At 35.2% G+C, this 21,268-nt stretch overlaps 1 protein-coding gene across 1 annotated transcript; it reads left to right on the top strand.

Moving 5' to 3' along the window:
- The first annotated feature begins 218 nt into the window (after window positions 1–218).
- Window positions 219–20,861, top strand: Prx4 (Peroxiredoxin 4). Its single transcript, XM_081732652.1, has 5 exons — window positions 219–431; window positions 7,489–7,606; window positions 10,562–10,801; window positions 14,413–14,578; window positions 20,383–20,861. The coding sequence occupies exons 1-5, from the start codon at window positions 260–262 to the stop codon at window positions 20,437–20,439; spliced, it is 753 nt and encodes a 250-aa protein (XP_081588778.1). The 5' UTR covers window positions 219–259; the 3' UTR covers window positions 20,440–20,861.
- Window positions 20,862–21,268: the final 407 nt, after the last annotated feature.

Raw genomic sequence — 21,268 nt, 5'->3', positions numbered from 1 at the left:
TAAGTTTTCACTTAAGTTGTTTCTGAAGACGTATTTTCCTGTTATTGTAATCACTAATAAGACAACATCAGCAGATCATTATTGGTATTCTATAGATAGAATTTAGAATTGCGTATATAAATCTTTGCGAACAAATATTAGGCAATTACTTAAACGTATATAGTGTCTTCTTATTTGCAAGAGTTGTTGAACTACATTCTTCAACAACGAAACAAAACACATTCACATAACGCATTTCAGCATCTGTGCGTGAGAAACGATGGCGGAATTTCGTTTGAGTTATACATGGTGGATATTTCCTTTGGTGTTAATATGCCAGATATTGTGTATATTCGCCGAGGAAGCTTGCTATTCTTATGCTGGTGGCAACGTTTATCCTCACGGAACTGGTGGAAACCTTGGGCATAATTTACAATGGACGAAAGCAGTCAGTAAGAAATTTACTATTGTATGTAAATGTAACTATGTTCTGGACACAAGCACAATGTGGTATAATTTTCAATTTCCACAGAATATTTTGTAAATACTTAAAATGTATTTTATTTACTTTATTTTCTAGAGGTGTGCAGTTAACTTGCCAAAAAAATTATTTTCTAATTTTTTTACTTGAGCGTTGAACGAGTACCGGCTGCCGGCTTTGTAACTAAATGTAAACAGTACTGTTACCAACTGTTTAACATAACCTGCCATGTTTTTTGAGGTGGTATCTTTTAGTTTCGATACAGTTTTACTAAACGGACCTACATGTAAAATGTACGGAAAATATTTGGGTAATCTTTAATTTGTCCATTTTATGTCGAGAACAGAACCTAACGAACATCTGCGGGGCTTCTAACCCGTTCCTAGTGCTAATGCTACTCCTACTTCTCCAACTAATTATACTATCGATACGTATAGTAAAACTGCACGTTAGTTTCTCCCCAATCTTGCACATGTAAGATTTCCAGTGATACTTACTCCACTAAATATAGTTGAGCGAGCGAAGGGGGTTAGAAGTTCCGCAGGGATCGTTTCTTTCTACCTTTATCACAATTTAAGACAAAAACAAGGTACTCGGTTCTGGAGCCATGAAATGAGTTTGGGGAGATAGTAAGTGCCGTTTTTTTTATTTATTTATTATAAATAAACTACCTCGCACGTATGTTTTAAAAGTTACTCACAGTCATGTATATATACCTTTACGTTAATTTGTGAATAGTTACTGACAATGAATTGAACCTAGTATCGCACAGAAAGGGGTTAAATTCCAAAGTTGGTCGTCCTTTTGTAGCAAAATTTTGAAAATTTACCCGGAGGAAATGGGTCATTTGCTCGCTTATGTGTAAGGGGAGGGAAAGTTCTGTTCATGTTTTTCTTTTTATAAGTGGTTATAAAACATGAAACTTTTTGGCAAGTGGAGGGAACCACTTGGTGCAAGGTTACCGCATGGTTGGATTGTGGAAAACAGGGTTGGCAAAAACCATGGTTTTTATTGAAAAAAAAAAAAAAACAGTTTTATTTTCGTTTAAACCAGTTTTTTTTTTTTTTTTTTTTTGGTTTAAATAATTTGCTCTATGTATTTATATCACATATGGACAGAAATAAGCTTATTTCGCCTTGGTGTTAGTATGCAACAACGGGTTATGCTGGAAGGGGTCACATAAGCTTAAAGCGGAATCCAAACCGCTTCTCGGCTTACATCCGAGAGAAATTGGCCTCCATTTGAACTCGAAACCGGGACTAATTGGCCACAAATGCGATACGTCTGCCGACTCACTCACGAAGGACTCCTGATAAAAATACGTTGACTGCTCTTTACATATTTGTTAATATAATCGTCAAGAGTCATTAGGACAGAAGGACGAAAAGATTAACAATTGCACAAGTGGAACCATTATACAGAATGACATATGAACAATTTCAAAGTACTACAGAGTACAGAAGAACTAATTTAGTCCAAGTTAAAGAAATATAACGATTTACTTTGCATATTAGTAAGAAAAGTGAATAAAGATACGAATTATTTGAGTCTACTTTGGCTCTGACTAATTTATACATAAATAGTTACCAAAGATTCTTGTTATTTCAATAATTGCCTCTCGTAGGGTTTGTATGACCGCGCTCCCCAAAAAGTACGGCATTTCGTTGTATTTTATCAATAGTAAACATTATTAAAACGAAACAATGTTTAGAATTTTCCTTTGGTTGCATAACAATAATAACAAACTATAAAAAAATCACAAAAGAAACATCCATAAAGTTACATAAAAAAAGTTGCTTTTGTAATATAATTTCTTTGAGTAAAGAATGGGGAATTTAGGTCTGAATATCGTACGAATAATATATGGGAGTGAAACATGATAACCCACAAATGGTGCTTATCAAGATTTTACGAATAGTTACACTTTTACGAACATTTTTTGTTTTTTGGTTTAAACAATTTTTTATTTTTTTTAAACAGCTGGTTTAAACCACCTTGGTTTAAACCAGCCAACCCTGGTGGAAAAGTAACGAGAATTTGTATTGTGAACATGGCTGCAGGTGTACAGAGGCATTGCCCTGAATGTGACCTGTCACTAATACAGTTTTGAAAGAATACCGTGATCACGAGGAAACTCATTTGAAACTGTGTGAAAGTCATGGATTAATAAATCTAACAAGAAATTCCAGGTAATTTCCATTGTAACAGTAAGTCACATGATGAAAGGTGCAACTATCGGAAGGCAGCAACGAAGGGAATATTTTTCGAGCATGCGCTGGGGACTCCTGGTGGGAACTCATGTGATTCGGATCCCATGTTAAGCAGTACAATAGAAAAAGAATATATTTATTCTATGGCAGATGCCTTCTATCTCAATTCAGCCAGAACATGTACCATCACTATCTCAGGTATTGTTGAAACTATTTTTTTTATAGCAACTAGACATATTTTTGAGAGATCCATAATTTTTTGTTTTGTCGAAAAAAAAATCCACCAAGTAATGGGCCAACAAAGACGCAGAGTAAAATTTATGAGTTGTAGAAACCATGCAAAATGGTTAACTTCGGAGCCCCACCTTTCAGCTATGGAGACGTAGAGTTATAATTCTTGTTGTGGTATGTCCATAGAGATATAAATAAACTATATTTTATTATAGTTTAGTTTGCACATGCGTATTTTTTGTACATAAATTAACAAATGAACGTCAGTTTATCTGAAAAGTTGAAGTTTGCGAATTTTTTTCGAGCACTTTCGGTTCGAATTTTAAAATTCTCTTTTCACGGTTCGAAAGACCTAGTTATCCGCTTTCAAAAAAAAAAAAAAAAAAAAAAAAAGCTGTATGCAACCGTTTCGTCGCAAAAAAAAAAAAAAATCGAGAAATTGTCAAATTTTCAAAACTCGCCATTTTCTAGAAAACACCATATTTTAAAATTCTGAAATTTTACCAGATGGTTAACTTTACATGAATAATAAACACACCAAATACCATTCTCAACCAATGATTCATGAATTAACTACAGCGTTTTGAAGTTAGCGAAGTTCCGTTAACTTTGATCTCCCAGTTGGCAACACTGGAAACAATAAAAGTTCAACAATTTGATGATGTTTGTTGTTCACATTCATTAAATGAAGAATAAAAGTTTTCCCTGACTGCTTTTTATTATTTTGCTCAAAAAGGCTCTCTGAAATAGTAAAATGAGCCTCCCCATACTCCTCTGTTTTCTTTAACCGAAATAATCCGTGGTGGAAATTACGATTACGAAACACACAAATTTTAAGTTTACTTGAAACGGCCACCCAATAAATTCTGATGATCTATAAAAAGCCTATACTATTACCTCAGTGTTTGGAAAGTTCCAACAAAGGCGATGTCATTACAGTTATCGAAAATGGATAAAAAGTTTAAAAAAAATATCGAAACGTCTTCTTACGCATTCCATCAAAGAAATTTACGGACTGTTTAAACAGAACAATTTCAGCATAAAAATGGGTCACTCGAAATCTTATAGTATTTGACCAAAGTGGGTCAGTCTGTAACCTGCGAGGGAGGTGTGTGTGTGTATTGTGCAAATCTTAAGTTAGCTGCTACTGCGTTGCAACAAACCAAAGGTGCAGCCTGTATTCAAGCTGTCATGAGTGACCCATTTTCTTTAGTAGCATGATCCGTAGAAAATGACAGCTGTGTTCTTCTAGAATGTGGTAAATGCCCGGGAGTGGAAGAAGTAAGTGTAGAGTCTTTAATAATTGATCCTGATGAGAATCAAAGTGTTACGTGTGCCATATGGGGAAACAATGATCTCGTTAAAAAAAAAATAAATGTCAGTTTCTATTTTCGTATCGTACGTTGCTGGTTTAACTAAGAATTGTAATTCAGCACATCAAGAAAATCCAAAGAGAATTAATTGCTACCGAAGAGCATTGTATAAAATTTCAAGATACAAATTCTATTTTACTTCATGTGGACTTCGCCGAAAACCAGACTGTTATTCTGAAATTCAGAGTTATCACTGGAAAAACGAGCAAATTTCCATCTTTACGGCAGTGGTATTTATTATGAAACAACTGACAGTTGTTGTAATAAACGACGACAAAACACACGATTCGGCTCATGTACTCATAGCCAAAGACAAGATTCTAAAAATACTCTAAGAAAAGCGAAAATATAGGTTATAGAAAAAGGTTCGAATACGTGTAAATAAGTGTCTACAATTTCCCAAACCATGTCAGTGATTTCTGATGGTGCTGCATCCCACTTTAAAAATAGCTTTCAGATGTTCGAGATGCAGACAGATCCGATAAAGCAGTGATTTTTCAGTGAAACCGGTCATGCAAGGGTCTCTGTGACGGTATTTGGGGAGGGGAAGGGGGGGGGGGTTGTAAAGAATGTGGCAACGCGACATAACCTTAGCCAAAAATAGATACAGAGTGTTAAAACTGCAGAATTCGTGAGTGTAGTGCAAGTACAAAGTCCGGGTATTACTCTCGTTTTATTGCCTGGAACTGAATTCGACAATTTCAGGAAAGAAAAAAAAAAAAATGGGAAAGTGTGGGACAGGTAATTGGTATTCAACGAAGTCACCTTCGCTTTCGGAAAATTGCGAAGTTTTTATGGCAGTAACGTGTCACCATGAACTGACTTCATGCTTGCCTCAAAATCGAGCTTCTGCAATTCAAAATGTAGATTTCAGAAGTATAGAAGTATTATGTGTATATATGATAACCAGTGGTGGGCGTGGGTAGAAGAAATATTATGAATAAATCATGAATTATGTGGAGTGCTGTTTATGCTTCCACTTGGGCCTTTAGTAAGGTACAGGTTTCCAGAAGAGCGTAAGAGAAGTGAAAATAAGTTTTGTGACTACCGACAATGTGCTATACGAGTTGTGAGTGCACCAACACCTATTGGAGCATCTGCACGGTAACATACTCTTAGCGAAGACACCAAGCAAGCAAATGACTGGTTCATGTGGAAAGAAAAAAGTAAAATTGTGTTTCCGAAGACCTTTTTAAGTAAGTGAACTTAAAATTTGTGTGTTTCGTAACCCTAATTTCCATCTCAGATTACTTCTGTTTAAGAAAACGAAGGAGTAGGGGGAGGCTCATTTTACTATTTCAGAATGCCATTTTGATGAAAATAATAATAATAATAAAAAAGAAACAGTCAGGAAAAAACATTTGTTCGTTATTTAATGAATGTGAACCACAAACATCATCAAATTGTTGAACTTTTATTGTTTCCAGCGTTGCCAACTGTGACATCAAAGTTAACGGAACTTCGCTAACTTCAAAACGCTGTAGTTAATTCATGAATCATTGGTTGAGAATGGTATTTGGTGTGTTTATTATTCATGTAAAGTTAACCATCTGGTAAAATTTCAGAGTTTTAAAATATGGTGTTTTCTAGAAAATGGCGCCCAAAAATGGCGACTTTTGAAAATTAGACAATTTTTCGATTTTTTTTTTTTGCGACGAAACGGTTGCACACAGAAGCGATATCAGTTTTTTTTTTTTTTTTTTTTCGGAAAGCGGGTAACTAGATCTTTCCAACTGTGAAAAGAGAATTTTAAAATTCGAACCGAAAGTACTCGAAAAAGTTCGCAAACTTCAACTTTTCAGATAAACTGACGTTCATTTGTTAATTTATGTACAAAAAGATACGCATGCGCAAACCAAACTATAATAAAATATAGTTTATTTATATCCCTATGTACATACCACAACGAGACTCTCCATAACTGAAAGGTGGGGCTCCGAAGTTGACCATTTTCGATGTTTTCTACAATTCATAAATTTTACTCCGCGTCTTTGATGGTGCATTATTGACGGCAAAATTTTTTTTTCGACAAAACAAGATACGGGTCTCTTAAAAATATGTCTAGTTGCTATATAAAAAATGTTTCAACAATATCTGAGATAGTGATGGACTTTTTTTTTTTTTTGCCCGAGTTGAAATGGAAGGCACAGGCAGTAAGTCCACGTCTCATATTGCCTGAATACTGAAAGGGACTGTGAACTAATTAACCAAATGTACGGTTTGTATATTCATTCTTAGTGGTGATTATCTCGTATCCTTGGCTTGAATATGTCCTGGTTAAGTTTAAGAATACTACATTTTACAAAAGAACATGGAGAACATTCCATTAAAAACATTTTAGACATGGAGTTGGTGGCGTTGGAAAGGTCCGGATCCCTTGAGCACAGGAGTGATGTCAGAAATTGTGCCGGAGGCCCCAGAAATGCAGTTGTGAGGATTTTGGGCTCGGGTCTCTTCTATATTCACCTATTAAACATGGAGTTGTTGTACTCGAGTGGTGGCGTTGAAGAGGTCCGGCTTCCCTATGCATAGTGGTAATGTCAGAATTTGGGCTTGGGCCCCAGAAATGAAGTCGCAAACATTTGGGTTCAGCGCAATGGGAGCTAACATCAATTGTGGACTCGGGCACGGACCCCGTGCAGCTCTGCGTTTGACAGATCAATTCGAAGTAGCAAAATGGTTCGGGTTTGGTAGTGTCGAAATGAGTGAGTGAACACCCAACTACAGCAGCATTCTGTTCCTCATTGTGTGTGTGTGTGTGTTTTTTTTTAAAAAATAATTTTACGTCTCATGATTATACATAGAAGCTAAAGGAGACTGTAATTATGAGATGGATGATAATAGTGGAATGATGAAAGTGGGAGGAAACAGGAGAACCACGATAAAACTCAAGAACACAGTGTTTGTCCAGCACAAAACCTACGTAGTGGGAACTGGGGTCGAACAAGGGGACTGCACACGGCAGATGTCCTTTGCAAATTTGAGTTCTAAATATTGGTTAATGTGCTGATTGATGTTATATGTGTACGTGTCTTATGCATTGGTGGGAAGTAGCTAATACGCTGTATTTAAAGCTATCTAAATAAATAAACAATACTTTTGCGATACAGAATCTAATAAAATAAATTACACTATTTTTACATGATTTTATGTATTTTTAATTATAATATTTTATAAGTTCAGCCATTAATTACATTTTTTTATAACATTACAGTATCGAAACCAGCGCCATCTTGGGAGGCTACAGCAATCGTCAATGGCGAAATAAAACAGTTGAAGCTGTCTGATTTCAAAGGAAAATATTTAGTCTTTTTCTTCTATCCTTTGGACTTGTAAGTATATACCACTAGACGAGTCATTTCATTGTATTTACGTTTTTCATTGTTTTATAATTCTCAATAAGTGTCAGAATGAAATGATGTACTTATGAAATAGATACTGTAGTGTTTAGAAATGAATTATAGATTGCGTTGTGTTTATACACGAGAAAATAAGAAAGAGATTGAGTAAAGTTTTCACAGAAACTGAAATACACATTTTGAAGTAGGCTATATGGGATTACTTAACCTCTTGACGAGACGAGGTGCTCAATGTTATTAGGTTTCTACGGGAAGACGGATAGAAACGATTTGAAATCTATCGTGAATTGTGTGCAAGTCACGGGGTCCCGGTGACAGCGCGGCAAATTTCTACGGTTGACGATTGAATCATCAGGCTCTACTAGTAATAGAAAATGAACCTGGATTTTGAAAATATGATTGATGTGTTTTCCAGAACAAAAGCAAGAAGATAATTTTCCTAGTAGAGTTGGAAATATGGCTCTGCTGGTTAGCTGTACTTGGAAACTTAATTGACAATACTTTATTATATTTTCTGTAGACCAGTAGTTAATAGTTTTAGTTATTATTGCTTTCATTTTGTATCCTAGAAACGCTCTACAATGTTTTATCTTCCATCTGTTTTTCTGAATCAACCCTGGGTTGGCAAGATGGCGTAGAATGTTCTACACAATGGAGCGTCATGCTCTTCAATTATTGCAATTTCATTTTTAACAATTTCAATTTTGGACATAATTTAGTGCATTACAATTTTTATAGTGATTTACATATTTTTTTTGTATGTTCTACGCTTCTGCCTTCCTTTTTACTTCACAAACTAGTGTGGAAACATAACTATTTGAAACAGGCCAATTCGTCCATTTTGGAACGGGCCATCTTTTACAATTATAATAACAACAAAAATATTTAAAACAATTCTAGTGAAGCAGTCAACTTGGCCTTAGTGCTGTGACTTTTAATTATAAAATCTCGCGCGAGGGAGATGAATAGAATAGAATAGAATCTGTTTTTCTGTTGTTTACACTTACACATTGCTTAATACGATCTAAAAAAGAGGATGCCAAAAAATTTCTCAAGTCCAGGGGCGTAAAGTACAGGTGCTTAGCATTCACAAATTGTGTGTCTGGTGTGCGCAAAAGTGTGTTTGATGAAACTCTTTTCGGACGGCCACGCTCATCGCACAGAGGTAAATGTTGACACTGTGTAAGAAGTGATCCAAAAGGACCAGCAGACAACGAATGGTTTGCGCATAACATATAGGAATACATACGAGATCATCCGTGAAGCTCTTGAATATCTCAAAGTGTCAGCGAAATGGATCCGCACACAGCTTACACCACTGTACATGGAGGATTGATGGCATTTGGTTCTGCACGAGAGATACGGAAACGCAGCTTTTGATCACATTCTTACCGGTGACGAATCGTGGGTGTGTCATTACACTCCAGAACAAAAGTACTAAAATGTGGTGTGCAGACACACACTTACTTTCACTAAAACAATTCAAGACAACCTCGTGTACAGGAAAGGTTTTGCACACTGTCTTCTGGAACAGCCACGGTATGTTTCTTGCTAACTTCTGCATTTTTTTCAATAAAAGGACAAATCATCTCTTGCTATGTATTGTGCTACATTGGATCATGTGCAAGCTATTCTGCGACCATAACATTCATCATTCTACATGAGAAAGCCCATCGTTATGCTGTTCCAACTATGTTGCAAAAATGTAGAATTGGGAAATTCTGATCTATCCAGGATACAATCCAGACCTTGCAATATCAGACTGTCACCTCTTCGTACCCCTAAAGGAATATCTTGCCAGCCAACGCTTCAGTAACGAGAGTAAGGTCATCACAGCTGTGCGTCAATGGTTGAGCGCCCAGCGGAGTGTGTTCTTTCGTATGAACACCAAAAACCTTTGGGACAAATGTCTCATTGTCAGTGGCTGTTATGTAGAAGAGTAGAGCATTGTTCACGTTTCAAATTGTGTATTTCAATTTTTGTGAGTGCATTTCTGTCTTGCTGTTTGACGTTTACTCAGTTACTTTTTCATTTTTGATTACTGGCAATAATGCGTCGTATGAACGTTATCGTAGAAATCACAGACTACAGCATCATATAGTTGCTGCCATGTTTCATGGTAAGAAGAAGGCAATTCAGAGCATATGATTCTGTGTGTCACCGTGTGTATGAAATAGCCATCATTTATCTATTGCAATATCAATGCAGAAAATAATTCCTCGGCCTTCTTAAACAGTAGAAAACAGAGTAAATATAATTAAATACGCAAAAAAAAAAAAAAAAAAAAAAAAAAAAAAAAAAAAAAAAAAATACACAATAGATTTTGCATAATAGATAAGTTCTCGTTTTAAGTTTCAGTGTGTCTAATGTTTTTCCTCATTATACCAGGTATATACACACACTGTATTGCTGAATCTAGGACTTCCAACATTTTTAACATATTGTGAGTATATTTTCAGTACGTACTATAAAACTACACTAAAACTCAAATACAGACTTTTCTTAGTTTTTCTCACTGGAAGGATCCAGTGAACCTGCAAACGCTCAAGGCTGAAGCGGTACGCTGCGAACGGGGTGCAATTAGAGCGTAATGGAAGCTCATGATTCTGTTGAATAAAGAGAAACTTCACATCATATGTCGCAACTTTTTTGGGGGGAGGAGGAGATATTGCGGCAAAAAACCTCGTCGTGGATTCAGTTTGAAAGCGTGGAAAAATACGTCACAATAGTTGCATCTTCCCGTCTAGAGATTTTCTGAAAATGTATCGATGAAGCATGAATCAAACTTTTAACATGGTTTCTGTAGAAGAATGTATTATTGAAACATGAATAATTATTAATGCTGATTCAGTGCTGGCATATGATATTTTACTTCTCCAACTTCTTTTCTAAACATGACTAAATATTGATGACTTATTTTCCTTTCAGTACATTCGTTTGTCCAACAGAGATCCTTGCGTTCAATGATAGAATTGAAGAGTTCAGAAGATTAAACACGGAGGTAGTGGCGTGCTCCGTAGACTCCCATTTCACGCATCATGCGTGGGTGAATACTCCACGGAAGGAAGGTGGGCTGGGAAAGTTGAGTATTCCTCTTGTTTCCGACATTACTCACAAGATATCCAAAGATTATGGTGTTTACTTGGAGGACTTGGGCCATACTTTGAGGTAAAAATAACACTTGAATATTAGTTTGATTTTTAATATTTTTATTATGAATGTTTGTAATCTTTTCTGGTAACACTCAAGACTCAGTATAGAACAACTAGAAAAGACAAAAATATGATGTCGTTTTGTAAAGGAGACATTTTAAATTTCGCAGCAAAGAAAGCAGTTTTAGATTTTACTACTTATCTATCTTGATAACTTGAAATTATTTATGTACGTATAACATAAAAAAACATTATATATATTATGTTGATATACAAGTTTACCTTGAATACATTTACAGTTTTTAAGCAAAAGATAGTGATATGTAGCAAAATAAAATTAAATATTTGCCTATACATCTAATGATTATTCCTCTTCCATAGGTAAATGTAAGTGCGTACAAGAAATATGAACACATGGCATTATATAAAAATGTATTGTTATTTATTACGATATAGTAAACATAAAAGAGTGTAAAAAATTATTCATTTTATAAAGAAAAATATAAAAATAGGCTAAACTTTTAGAAACATCTTAAAAACCTTGGGGGGAGGTATGGAAAATTGACCTATTAACCTTCTCCTCCTACTACATGGTAGTGAAACAGATACTTTCTCTGAAATCCGGTGTTGCCAAGAAATTCTAGCTAGCTGACAATTCTCGACCAGAGGAGTGCTCTGTCACTTGAGAAAGGTTTTGGCGAAAGAGAAAAAAAAAGTAGCGTAGAAACTCCGAATGGTTTGTGTTGTTTTATTATTTGACACTTTGATTGGAGAGGAACAAAATTCGAACTGGACGGCAGCTCTCGGCAAAAATAGGGGGTGAGCAAAAGCTGATCTTCTCCGTCACATGAATAAGGAATGGAATGTCTTCAATGTTTTGGCGAAGAAAAAAGTAGTCTGGAAACTCCGAGTGCTTGATGTTGCTTTGTTATTTGACACTTTCAACCTGTTTTCAACAGAATATTTCTTTTTCCATTGAGAAGGAATGATCTATATATGCAGGCAAGTTTGTCAGTGTTTGTTTATTTTCCCCTTCTCTATATAGAAAGAAAGAACCCACATGTGTAAGCCATTAATCACAGTGTAATGGGGACCAAAGCTATGGCAACGTCGTTGAACATAAGTTACAATGTCACTAGTAAGAGGATATGATTGTTCGGACAGTTCCGATTACCACTCACTAAGGTTTTTAAGATTCTGCCAGTTCTCTATATACTCACTGCAGTACAATGTAAATTTTTCTACACGAGCATATTTAAATTCTTTTCTGATTAAGTTGTTATAAAAAAAAAAGGGCTTTATCAGTGCCTAAACAATTTCGTATTTTAGATTGTGCAAAATCAAAAGAAGAAAAAATTCTTTCACAGTGTGTCTATCGATCACGAAATCAGAAAACGGTCATAAAAGTTAAGAAATTTAGCTTTGGGATCACGATTTTTTGTACCTTTAAAAATATAAGTACAGACAAAAAAATTTTGATGTATAAAAGTCAAAATTCACCACCAAAAATTTCTATGGTCGGCCTTACACGCTACCAAATCCCAAGCAAAGCACGCTTCTATCGCTTGCATGAAAATTCGGCCTAATTCACTTTTGAGAATGTTACGAAATTTTATGGTTTGTTAAAGGAAAGGTCACGAAAAAGTCACAAAATTTCATTTTGAAATTTTAGTGGACACCCTGTTTCAACTCCTGCAGATGAAACAGAAGGTGTAAACACCTGTATAATTTGCTTCATACTTCCATGCCAAGCATAATTGCTTTTGATTTCCACCATTCAATGTCTGTTACACTGTGTAGAACTTAGTCGGTGAAAATCACGCTAGAGAAAGGAGGAGACATCGCTTGAAATTTAATTACCATGGGCAGTAACAAAGTACCAGCGTAAGCTTCTGCAAATTTCAAAGCTAAATCGTTTCCTTCAGTAGTTTATTTGAATTTTCGCTGTTTGGGAATGAGAAGGTAGGCCAAGAAATAAGGAGGCGTTAATAGTTCCGTATACCTGTTTTCATATTTCTATTTCCTCGTCTTGGAGTGTGTCTTTTAACTCTTCATGAACACACTTCCATATTCCTACAGCGTCAGATATTGTTTCATTTCTTTGAATTCTGCGCAGTGTAATAGAGATCGGCTTGAAAGTTTGGACCACGTGTCCTACATTTCTTTTAATATTTACATTTTTGGCTTTTTATTATATAGTTTTGTCTATTTTTGATCGATTAGTCACATACATTAAACAAAACTGGCCAGGTTTTAATGTCACTCGTCACACCCAGAATCTTCCACTAGTTCTTCTGCTTTGCACACTTCTAAATGTTTCTTCAGCTGGATAACAAGATCTTGCATTTCTAAGCCACATATCTTGTATTTTGCATGAAATCCTTTCTCGTTTGCAATTGGAATTCAGATTTGAACTCCCGAGATCAAGGTGACCACCCACTATTACAAGTTAAAAGAACAGTGATGTATTGCTACTGGCTAATTGTCACGTATGGGAAACACCTTTCAGAAAACACACCATAAATATCGGGAAACCCCTAATTTTGCTTTTTAGTCTAACTAAAAAAAACTGGGAAACCTCCGTAACTTACCAAAAACAAAATAACAAAAATGAACATTTAAATTTTACTGTTTTTTTAAAAAAATCAAGTACTAGTGATTTAAATCAAAAAAATGATTTAAATAAAAAAAATCAATTATTTTTTTCAACCCTGGTGAGAACTGTTTCAGGTAGTAGTAGTATTTGCTGTATGGTTCGCGAGACCCGAGTTCGATTGTCGGTAAGTACTCATGTGGTTCGGATGACTCAGTAACACTTTCGATTCTAGAGGTATTTAAATTGACAAAGTCCTGTGTCCTACAGAAAATAAGGGTTATTTTTAAAAAATCGTATCTTCTTAAGTTTTTCTCGAAACGGTTGAAATTTTCAGAAATGAAAGAAAAAGTACAAACTACTAGAAGATGCCAGGTTCCGTACAAGACATGCAAACAATAACTTTATTTCTTGCAAAGTACTAATAGTTGAGTGCTGTGAATGATAAAGATACACCTCCTTAAGTTCTCTTTCTACAATAACTGAAAGGCAGTCTTCGATCAGGTTTGCCGGTAAATAATTCAGAAAGCACTCAAAATTACTTTCTCAAATAAAAGAGCATACAAAATTCGTTTTTGATTCATATTGTAAATTTTAAATGGCCGTGTCGTTCCCGACGACACTCGGATTTGTTCTGGAACTACAGTAGAATTGAAAGTGTTACACTGTAGGTCATATGTACTATAACCTCAATGTTGAAAACGAACATCAACTCCAAATCAACTAATGAAGCTTGCTTGTATTTTGTGTAACCTCCAAGTTTTGGTTAGCAAACTTCAAAGTAAAGTTCATATTTAAGTGTCGTTTTGCACTCGAGTTCCAATACACATTTCTGCACGTAAAAATCTCGGAATAACTCATATAAACATTTTTTAAAACAAAGTATTACGAGAATCCACTCCTCAACTCGAAAATTGAAACCAAAATTTTATTATTGTCATGTCTCAAAGGGTTAAGGTGGTTATGGCTTCTCTGCAGCTGATAAATAAAATTAATACAGGTTAAGAAATTTAATGTGAATGTTTTGTTTGCAGGGGATTGTTTATCATTGATGGCAAAGGCATCATTCGACAGATAACGATGAATGACCTTCCAGTTGGTCGCAGTGTGGATGAAACCCTTCGACTGGTTCAAGCCTTCCAGTACACGGATCTCCATGGAGAAGTGTGCCCTGCGGAGTGGAAACCTGGATCAGACACAGTGCGTAACATTCTCTGTTTTTTCTTTCTGTGTTTGGGGTTATTGGTATACTTACCTTCTTTTTCTCTTATCAAAGGCCCACCTTGACGGCGTGTGTATCATACAAAGAATGAGAGAACTGCCATGGATGCATCATATTTATTTTGACGTCATCTTTATTTTTCAGTTTGAGTGTAATAAGCCATGTTTGAGGATTCCGTATTTATTCGATTATAAGCGAACCTTCAGGAAATCGAAAACGAACATAGAATAAAAGTTGAGATTTATTAATGAAACAAAGAATAAATTTCCTAGCTGAATTCTAATGAGTTCTGTTAAGTTATGCCTTTTATGTAAAGAAATTTATTATTTTTCTCTGTGAATTCTTAATATCTGCTAAATCCAAACATGAGCAATATAAATCTGCATTTCTTTCTTGATTAAAACTAAATCCCACTGACATGGTAACAGTCTCTGCATGATGTTAAAACTTGTGGACGCTTCTGACGTTATTTCTTTCGAAAGTTTTTCCTGTTGCGTCGATAAAGAATGTCTCGTCTACTTTGCCGACCGTGTTAATGACACCGATTCTAATCCAAGGAGCAATTTTTTGAAGCAAGAAAGTTAGCTTAAAGTTGGGTAAACACGATAGATACTTTTACTTGCTATACGAGTTGTGAATACCGTGGTGCATTGATAATGTTTAATGGAATGAACACTTCGTTTTTTGCGTCCTATTCATATTCCAGGCATACCAGAAGCCTGAAAAGACGGGAAACATTCAGAAAGTACGGTAGTCGTAAATCATTACCTTCAATGTGTTTTCAGCACCTCTTAGTTTGGGTTTTACGAGACTTCAACCACTGTTTTTTTTTTTTTTTTTTTTTTTTTTTCATTTCACTATTGTTTATGGATTTTTTCCCACCTTACTTCCCTTACTTTCACGCCTTTTTGTATTTCATCCTGTCATCTATTCCGTGATCATCTTCGAGGATCATTTGTAAAACTTGTTAGGTTGGCGTACGTCTGCTCGTCCACACAAAACATAGTCAACGTTTTTCTACTCTTTTGTGAACACTATTTTTGTTGGGTGCATTTGTGATTATTATTTGTATGACCTTTTCTTGTTTTTCCGAGAATGCTTCCGTGGAGTCTGACCTCTTTTGCTTCGATTCTACTTCACTTTCTTTCGCCTTTATCTGTTTCCAAGGTTAGATTATTATATGAATAAAGTACCTAAACTATGAAAAAATTCATTCACCTTGCACCCGCAGCTATTACCTTTTGTTTAGGAATCTCCATTCTCATAGTGTTAATCATACTTAATGGTTTGTTTAAACACAATGTTATTTTATTTTGTAACATCAACATAAGTAATGTTTAACTAGTGTATTCTGTCTTCTATGAGCAAGTATTCGTACAATTTTTATCCTCCATGACTCCAGGGAAGAGTCGAAACGTTGGAAGTGCAAGTGGTATTCAGGAATTGCATAGAATGATAATAATAATTAGACTTCCTGAGCGTATCATGAGAATATTTAGTGTATTCTAGCTTCAGAAGTAACGATTCCGGAATATGGTCCTAGAACGGACCGAAATACTTTCCTAAACAAAACATAATAGCTTGGGTCAGCGGTGCCTGAGTGGTAGAGCGTTCACCTCTGGTGCATGGGATCCCTCGTTCGATCCACAATCAAGCCAAGTGAACTTTGTGGTGGACAAACACCGTGTGCGTGGGTTTTCTCGGAGTTTTCCGTTTCTTCCCACTTTCTTCATTCCACCATATTATTCATTTCTCATCATCACTGTCCCCTTTAGCCTAACCGGCATAATCGTAAGACGTAAAACTGAAAGATTTCATTTCAAAACGTAACAGTTGCAGGTGCAAGGTGAGTGATTTTATTTATTTATTGAATGTGTACTCAAGACAATGAATTAGTAATTATATATAAACCGTTCTTAAATTTTGGCCAGATTTACTGTACAAAAGTAAGTAATATATACAGAAGCCCTTGTTTCAGATTAGTCTCATTAAATAAATACATGAACAGAACTGTTTTCTGTTGGAATTCCATTTAGCAAAGAGGTGACTTCACTAGTCTTCGTGAGGAGCTGTCACTAAATGTCTTTTCTCGGTTTTCTCATTTTCCTCAGTCCATGAATACTTTAATTGTCATTTATCTTCATTCGTCTTCCTTCTTCAGCATTGGCAGAAATTAAGAAAAAAATTCATTTGACTTCGCTGCATCAAGTAAAAGTCTTGAGAAACTTTTTTTTTTTTTTTTGTATGCATTCAGTCTTTAGTCATTCGTTCAACATACCTATGAATATGCTATTACTTTAAATTTCAAACTTCTAATATGTCCTCGGACGTACCTTCATATTTCATTTCATTTGTTATAGTATTAATGCATACATTTGCAGAATGTAGAAAACTTCCAGGTACTAGCAGGAAAAGAAATGAAATGAAATATTTCAGTTTAACTTCCCGCGATGATTAAGGCAAGTGGATCATAATGGAAGAATTGGTGGAATGAGAAAGTGGAAGGAAATGGGGATACCCCGAGAAAACCCACGGACGTGATGTTGTCCACCACAAACTGGCCGGGAATCGAACCAGGGACCCCACGCACCAGAGGTAAGCGCTCTACCACTGAGCCAGCACTGTGCATATCTTGAGTGAGGATTGTAGCCCATTTACCTTAATGCTGCTGCGTGAAGCAGTAAACATGTAAAGTAGGGTAAGTGTGGCTAGTTTTCTCCTGTAAATTAAAAAAGATACATTTAATACTTACAAATTGAAAAGCTGCAGTGAAAGGATAAATTGAAAATTGTAAGTGGAGATATCGAGTGTACAACAGAAGCGCCCTTGTTAAAGAGACAGATCCTTCAGAAAGTAAAACGAATTTAGGAAGCACGGTGTCCATCAGCAGTTAATATTCTATAAATTTCATTATATCTAAACAATGTCATACAGATATTTTGCTTAGAAAGCAAACGTATGGTGCAGTGTTTTCATACTTGGAAAACTATGTTGATGTTCATATTTTCAACTTTGACCTCTATCTTCTTCCATTCCACATTTCTACGTATACCATTTTCTATATGTTTCGGAGAAAGAAACATTTCCCTTCCTTAACGATGGGTTGCAAATTATATGTATTTCTATTTCTCTTCTTACATTACTGATACTAAATCTCCTCTTGTCACATTTGAGAAAAAACTGTTAACCCGAAAGAACATGAACTTTAGAGGAATACTCACACAGACTGAATGACAATGAATATGCTAGTTTATTTGTCACAAATTAGCATTCTTCTGTTAAATTAAAGTCAGGAAAGCGTCTAAATATTTATTGACGTCGAAATTTTCCCTGAGAACTCCCACCTTCGTCAGAGACTTTATTTATTTACATAAATACACACGGCTGTTTCAGTCACATCTTGTGGCTTTTATTATATAGTGAATAAGCATTGCCTTTAACTTCGTGAAAATAAAATACATAAAGAATACCGTGATGGATAGTTTGTATTAGAAGCTTTAAGTACACAATTTTGTGTCACTTTCACTGACAGTTCGAAATAACAGGGGTGACTTCCTTCAAACTTCTCTGTCTACGAAAATCCCTTAAGCCATTGTCCTCTTGATGCGATAATCCATTGTATATGATGAACTCACTTCAATCCATAGTTTTACCAGAAATATACTGCACTATTCCATCTTTTTTTTTAATGGAGCTATGAAAATAATCAGTGCGCTACTTGAGAAACTACAACTTGTATAATTACTTTCATTATTTGTGTTAATTTTCCTGATGTTTCAGGTGGCTGTTGATAATGATGTTCCATCTTTTGTCTAAATTCTCTTCGTCTAGATTTAAGCTTTTTACTTATTTATTTATTATTAGTCTTTTTATGAAATACGATTCATATTTATTTATTTCTATGTAAAATTTAGTTTGGTGAAATACTTTGATTACCTTAATTTCGTGTTTTGAGGTATTAATGTCTTGACAGTTTGACGTAGTTGGATCGTTTCCCTTAACTTCTCTTAGATGTTCTTTGATTCTAGTAGTTATGCTTCTTTTCGTCACCTAATATAGGACTGATTACACACACAGTCTACCTGATAAATTGCTGATAGTGTTAGTCGATCTAGAAAATATTTCTTGTGCCTGATAAAACTTATTGTATATTTCCCAATGGTTTGTCAGAGGATTCAAACCAACTCGACTTTTTAGCCATTTTTTGAAAACTCTCTGTGAGACCCTGGTCATAGTAGTGAAGAAATCCATTAGTTAGAATTGGTGTTTTTAGATCGATTGGAATGTTCTGTTTCGTTTTGTTTGGATTTTCGTTTTATTAACGCATTCTCATTGTAACCATCTTTCTTGCGTAGGTTGATAATTATTGTACATTGTTTTTCCAGTTCCTGTCACTGAGTTATTGTTCTGAAGACGCCTAGGAAGTAGAAAAAAATTCATCCATATATTAGCTTTGGAAAAATACGAAAGCTGATTTTTGATAGATGTGGATGACACATGTATTAGATTTTTCATGAATAAAAGTTCAAAATTTGTTTTTATGTTTGTAAAATGTAGATGAAGGAAATGAATTCTGTTGTCTGATTCGTATTCTGAAGTGACTTTATAAGTTTAGGTGGGAGGTCCACTGAGAGGTTTTCGTATTCTGCCGCTTCTTAGAAATTATTAAATGATAATACCTGATAAAGTTGTTTTTTAACAGTCTCTGTTTCAAGCTGGTTAATGACAATGTGGGGCAGGGGGGTTCGATTTCCGGCGGGAGCTTATGTGGTTGGAATTCCAGGTTAATCAGTATATATCCTAGCAGTCTCATATATCCTCGCTGCTGAAAGAAACGTTAAACTTGAAATCAACTCAACTGGAGGTGACGGTCTTCTTATGGCTAATCCGTCTATTTGACGAGCCTCGGTGACTCAGTGGTAGAGCGTTTACCTCTGGTGCATGGGGTCCTTGGTTCGATCCCAGCTCGCGCCAAGTGAACACTGTGTGCGTGGGTTCTCCCGTTTCCTCTCACTTTTTTTCATTCCACTATTTCATTCATTTATCATCATCACCATCTCCTTTAGCCTCGCCAGGCGTGGGACGTAAAACTTAAAGATTTTATTTTTTCCATTTATTTGTTTATTATTTTTGTCTTAAAATATAAGAAAGTTATTGGTAGTCTCACAGTAGTTTGTATGGTTCTAGTTCAGTAGGTTTTCTGAATTATCTATGCTAATTGGAGGAAATAACCGATTGTATATCACACCAGTTCCTCTGTAAGTTCGAATTCAGTGAAATACAGTATAAAAGTGCACGACTGAACTGAGAATTAAACAGTATTACTGATCTTCGACCTACCGCACCATGCTTTAACCATTGCACTGTTTATTCTGTTCCCTAAACATTTTTATATTCTGTTACTCTTGAAGCCACTTAGATCACATGGAGATCAAAAAACTTATGTTGTGCTAACATAACCCAGTAAACCGGAGATCTGGGTTCGATTCTCGTATCCTATCATGCATTTTTTTCAGTATTCCTATATCACAGAATAAATCTTTTAAGGATCTGTCACTTAATCTGTAATACAAGAAAAAAAATGTAAAATTTCCAGTCCAAAAAAATTGAGAACGTTTTCTTCTCCGAAACTATAGTAGAAGATAATATACTCAAATCTTGAAAAAGAGAACACAGAAGTCTGGGAATACGTGTTGCTTCCGTTCTTTAATTAAATATGTTTTTATTTTTAAAAAATTCAGTTGTTAACAAAGATTTTAGTATTGGTTAATTTTCCTTTCAGATTATCCCTGATCCACAGAAAAAGATGGAATATTTTGAGAAGCAGAGTCGCCGTTGATGGAAATACTTACACTTTGTTTATTGGAAGAAAATGGCAGGGGACTTTGTTTAATTACAGGAAATACAAAACAAATTCTGGTGTTTGAATGGGTCAATGTGTTTTTATCTTCGACAGGGACAGTATTTGTGTTAGTGGCTCTCTCTGATGCCGTAGGATCAATTGTTTCTATGGACAGAGTTTGCTTATTCTTTATATGTGATTTTTAAGATTATGAAATGACTTTGTGGCTGCAATTATAATTATATTGAAACAAGAATAGCAGTTATCAAGTCATAAAAAAAGAAACGTTTAACGCTTACAAAACAAAAATGTTAGAAAAAGACGGTGAGAAGTTAATAGATTCAATTTAGAATATAAGTAATATTTCTTATTGCGTTGTTGCTTTGTTTGATTGTTGTATTGTCGGTTTATAAAAATAGCGGTTTATAAAAATAGAAAAAGCCAAAAATGTTTCCCATAGTATGGAATCTTAAAGTATTAGTGAACACTGCATGAAAAATGACTTTTTGGACGTTGGAGTCAGTCGGAAGATCAACTTGAGAGGATGGATTTATCGCATTATTTGAAATCAATATGATATAAGCCAAGAAATCAATCTAATAATATTCAGTGCTGTTCATTGAGTCTTTAGGAGGAACAGCTTGTCAGCTAACTCTTTGAAAATCAACGTCTTTTCGTTTGAAGTTAGAAATCGTGTTATGTGACATGCTTTAGTTTTAGTTTCTTTCTTGTCATTTGTGAGGTGTAAAATACGTGGGAAAAGAAAAGTGTTGATTATTTTTTGTATTCATGCCTTATCTCTGAGAATTAGAGTATTGAGGAGAAA

This window comes from Thermobia domestica, chromosome 1 (assembly GCF_964235325.1).
Source record: "Thermobia domestica chromosome 1, izTheDome1.hap1.1, whole genome shotgun sequence".
Lineage (NCBI taxonomy): Eukaryota > Metazoa > Arthropoda > Insecta > Zygentoma > Lepismatidae > Thermobia > Thermobia domestica.
Note: the sequence above shows the minus strand (reverse complement) of the source record. Positions and strands in the feature narration are given on the sequence as shown.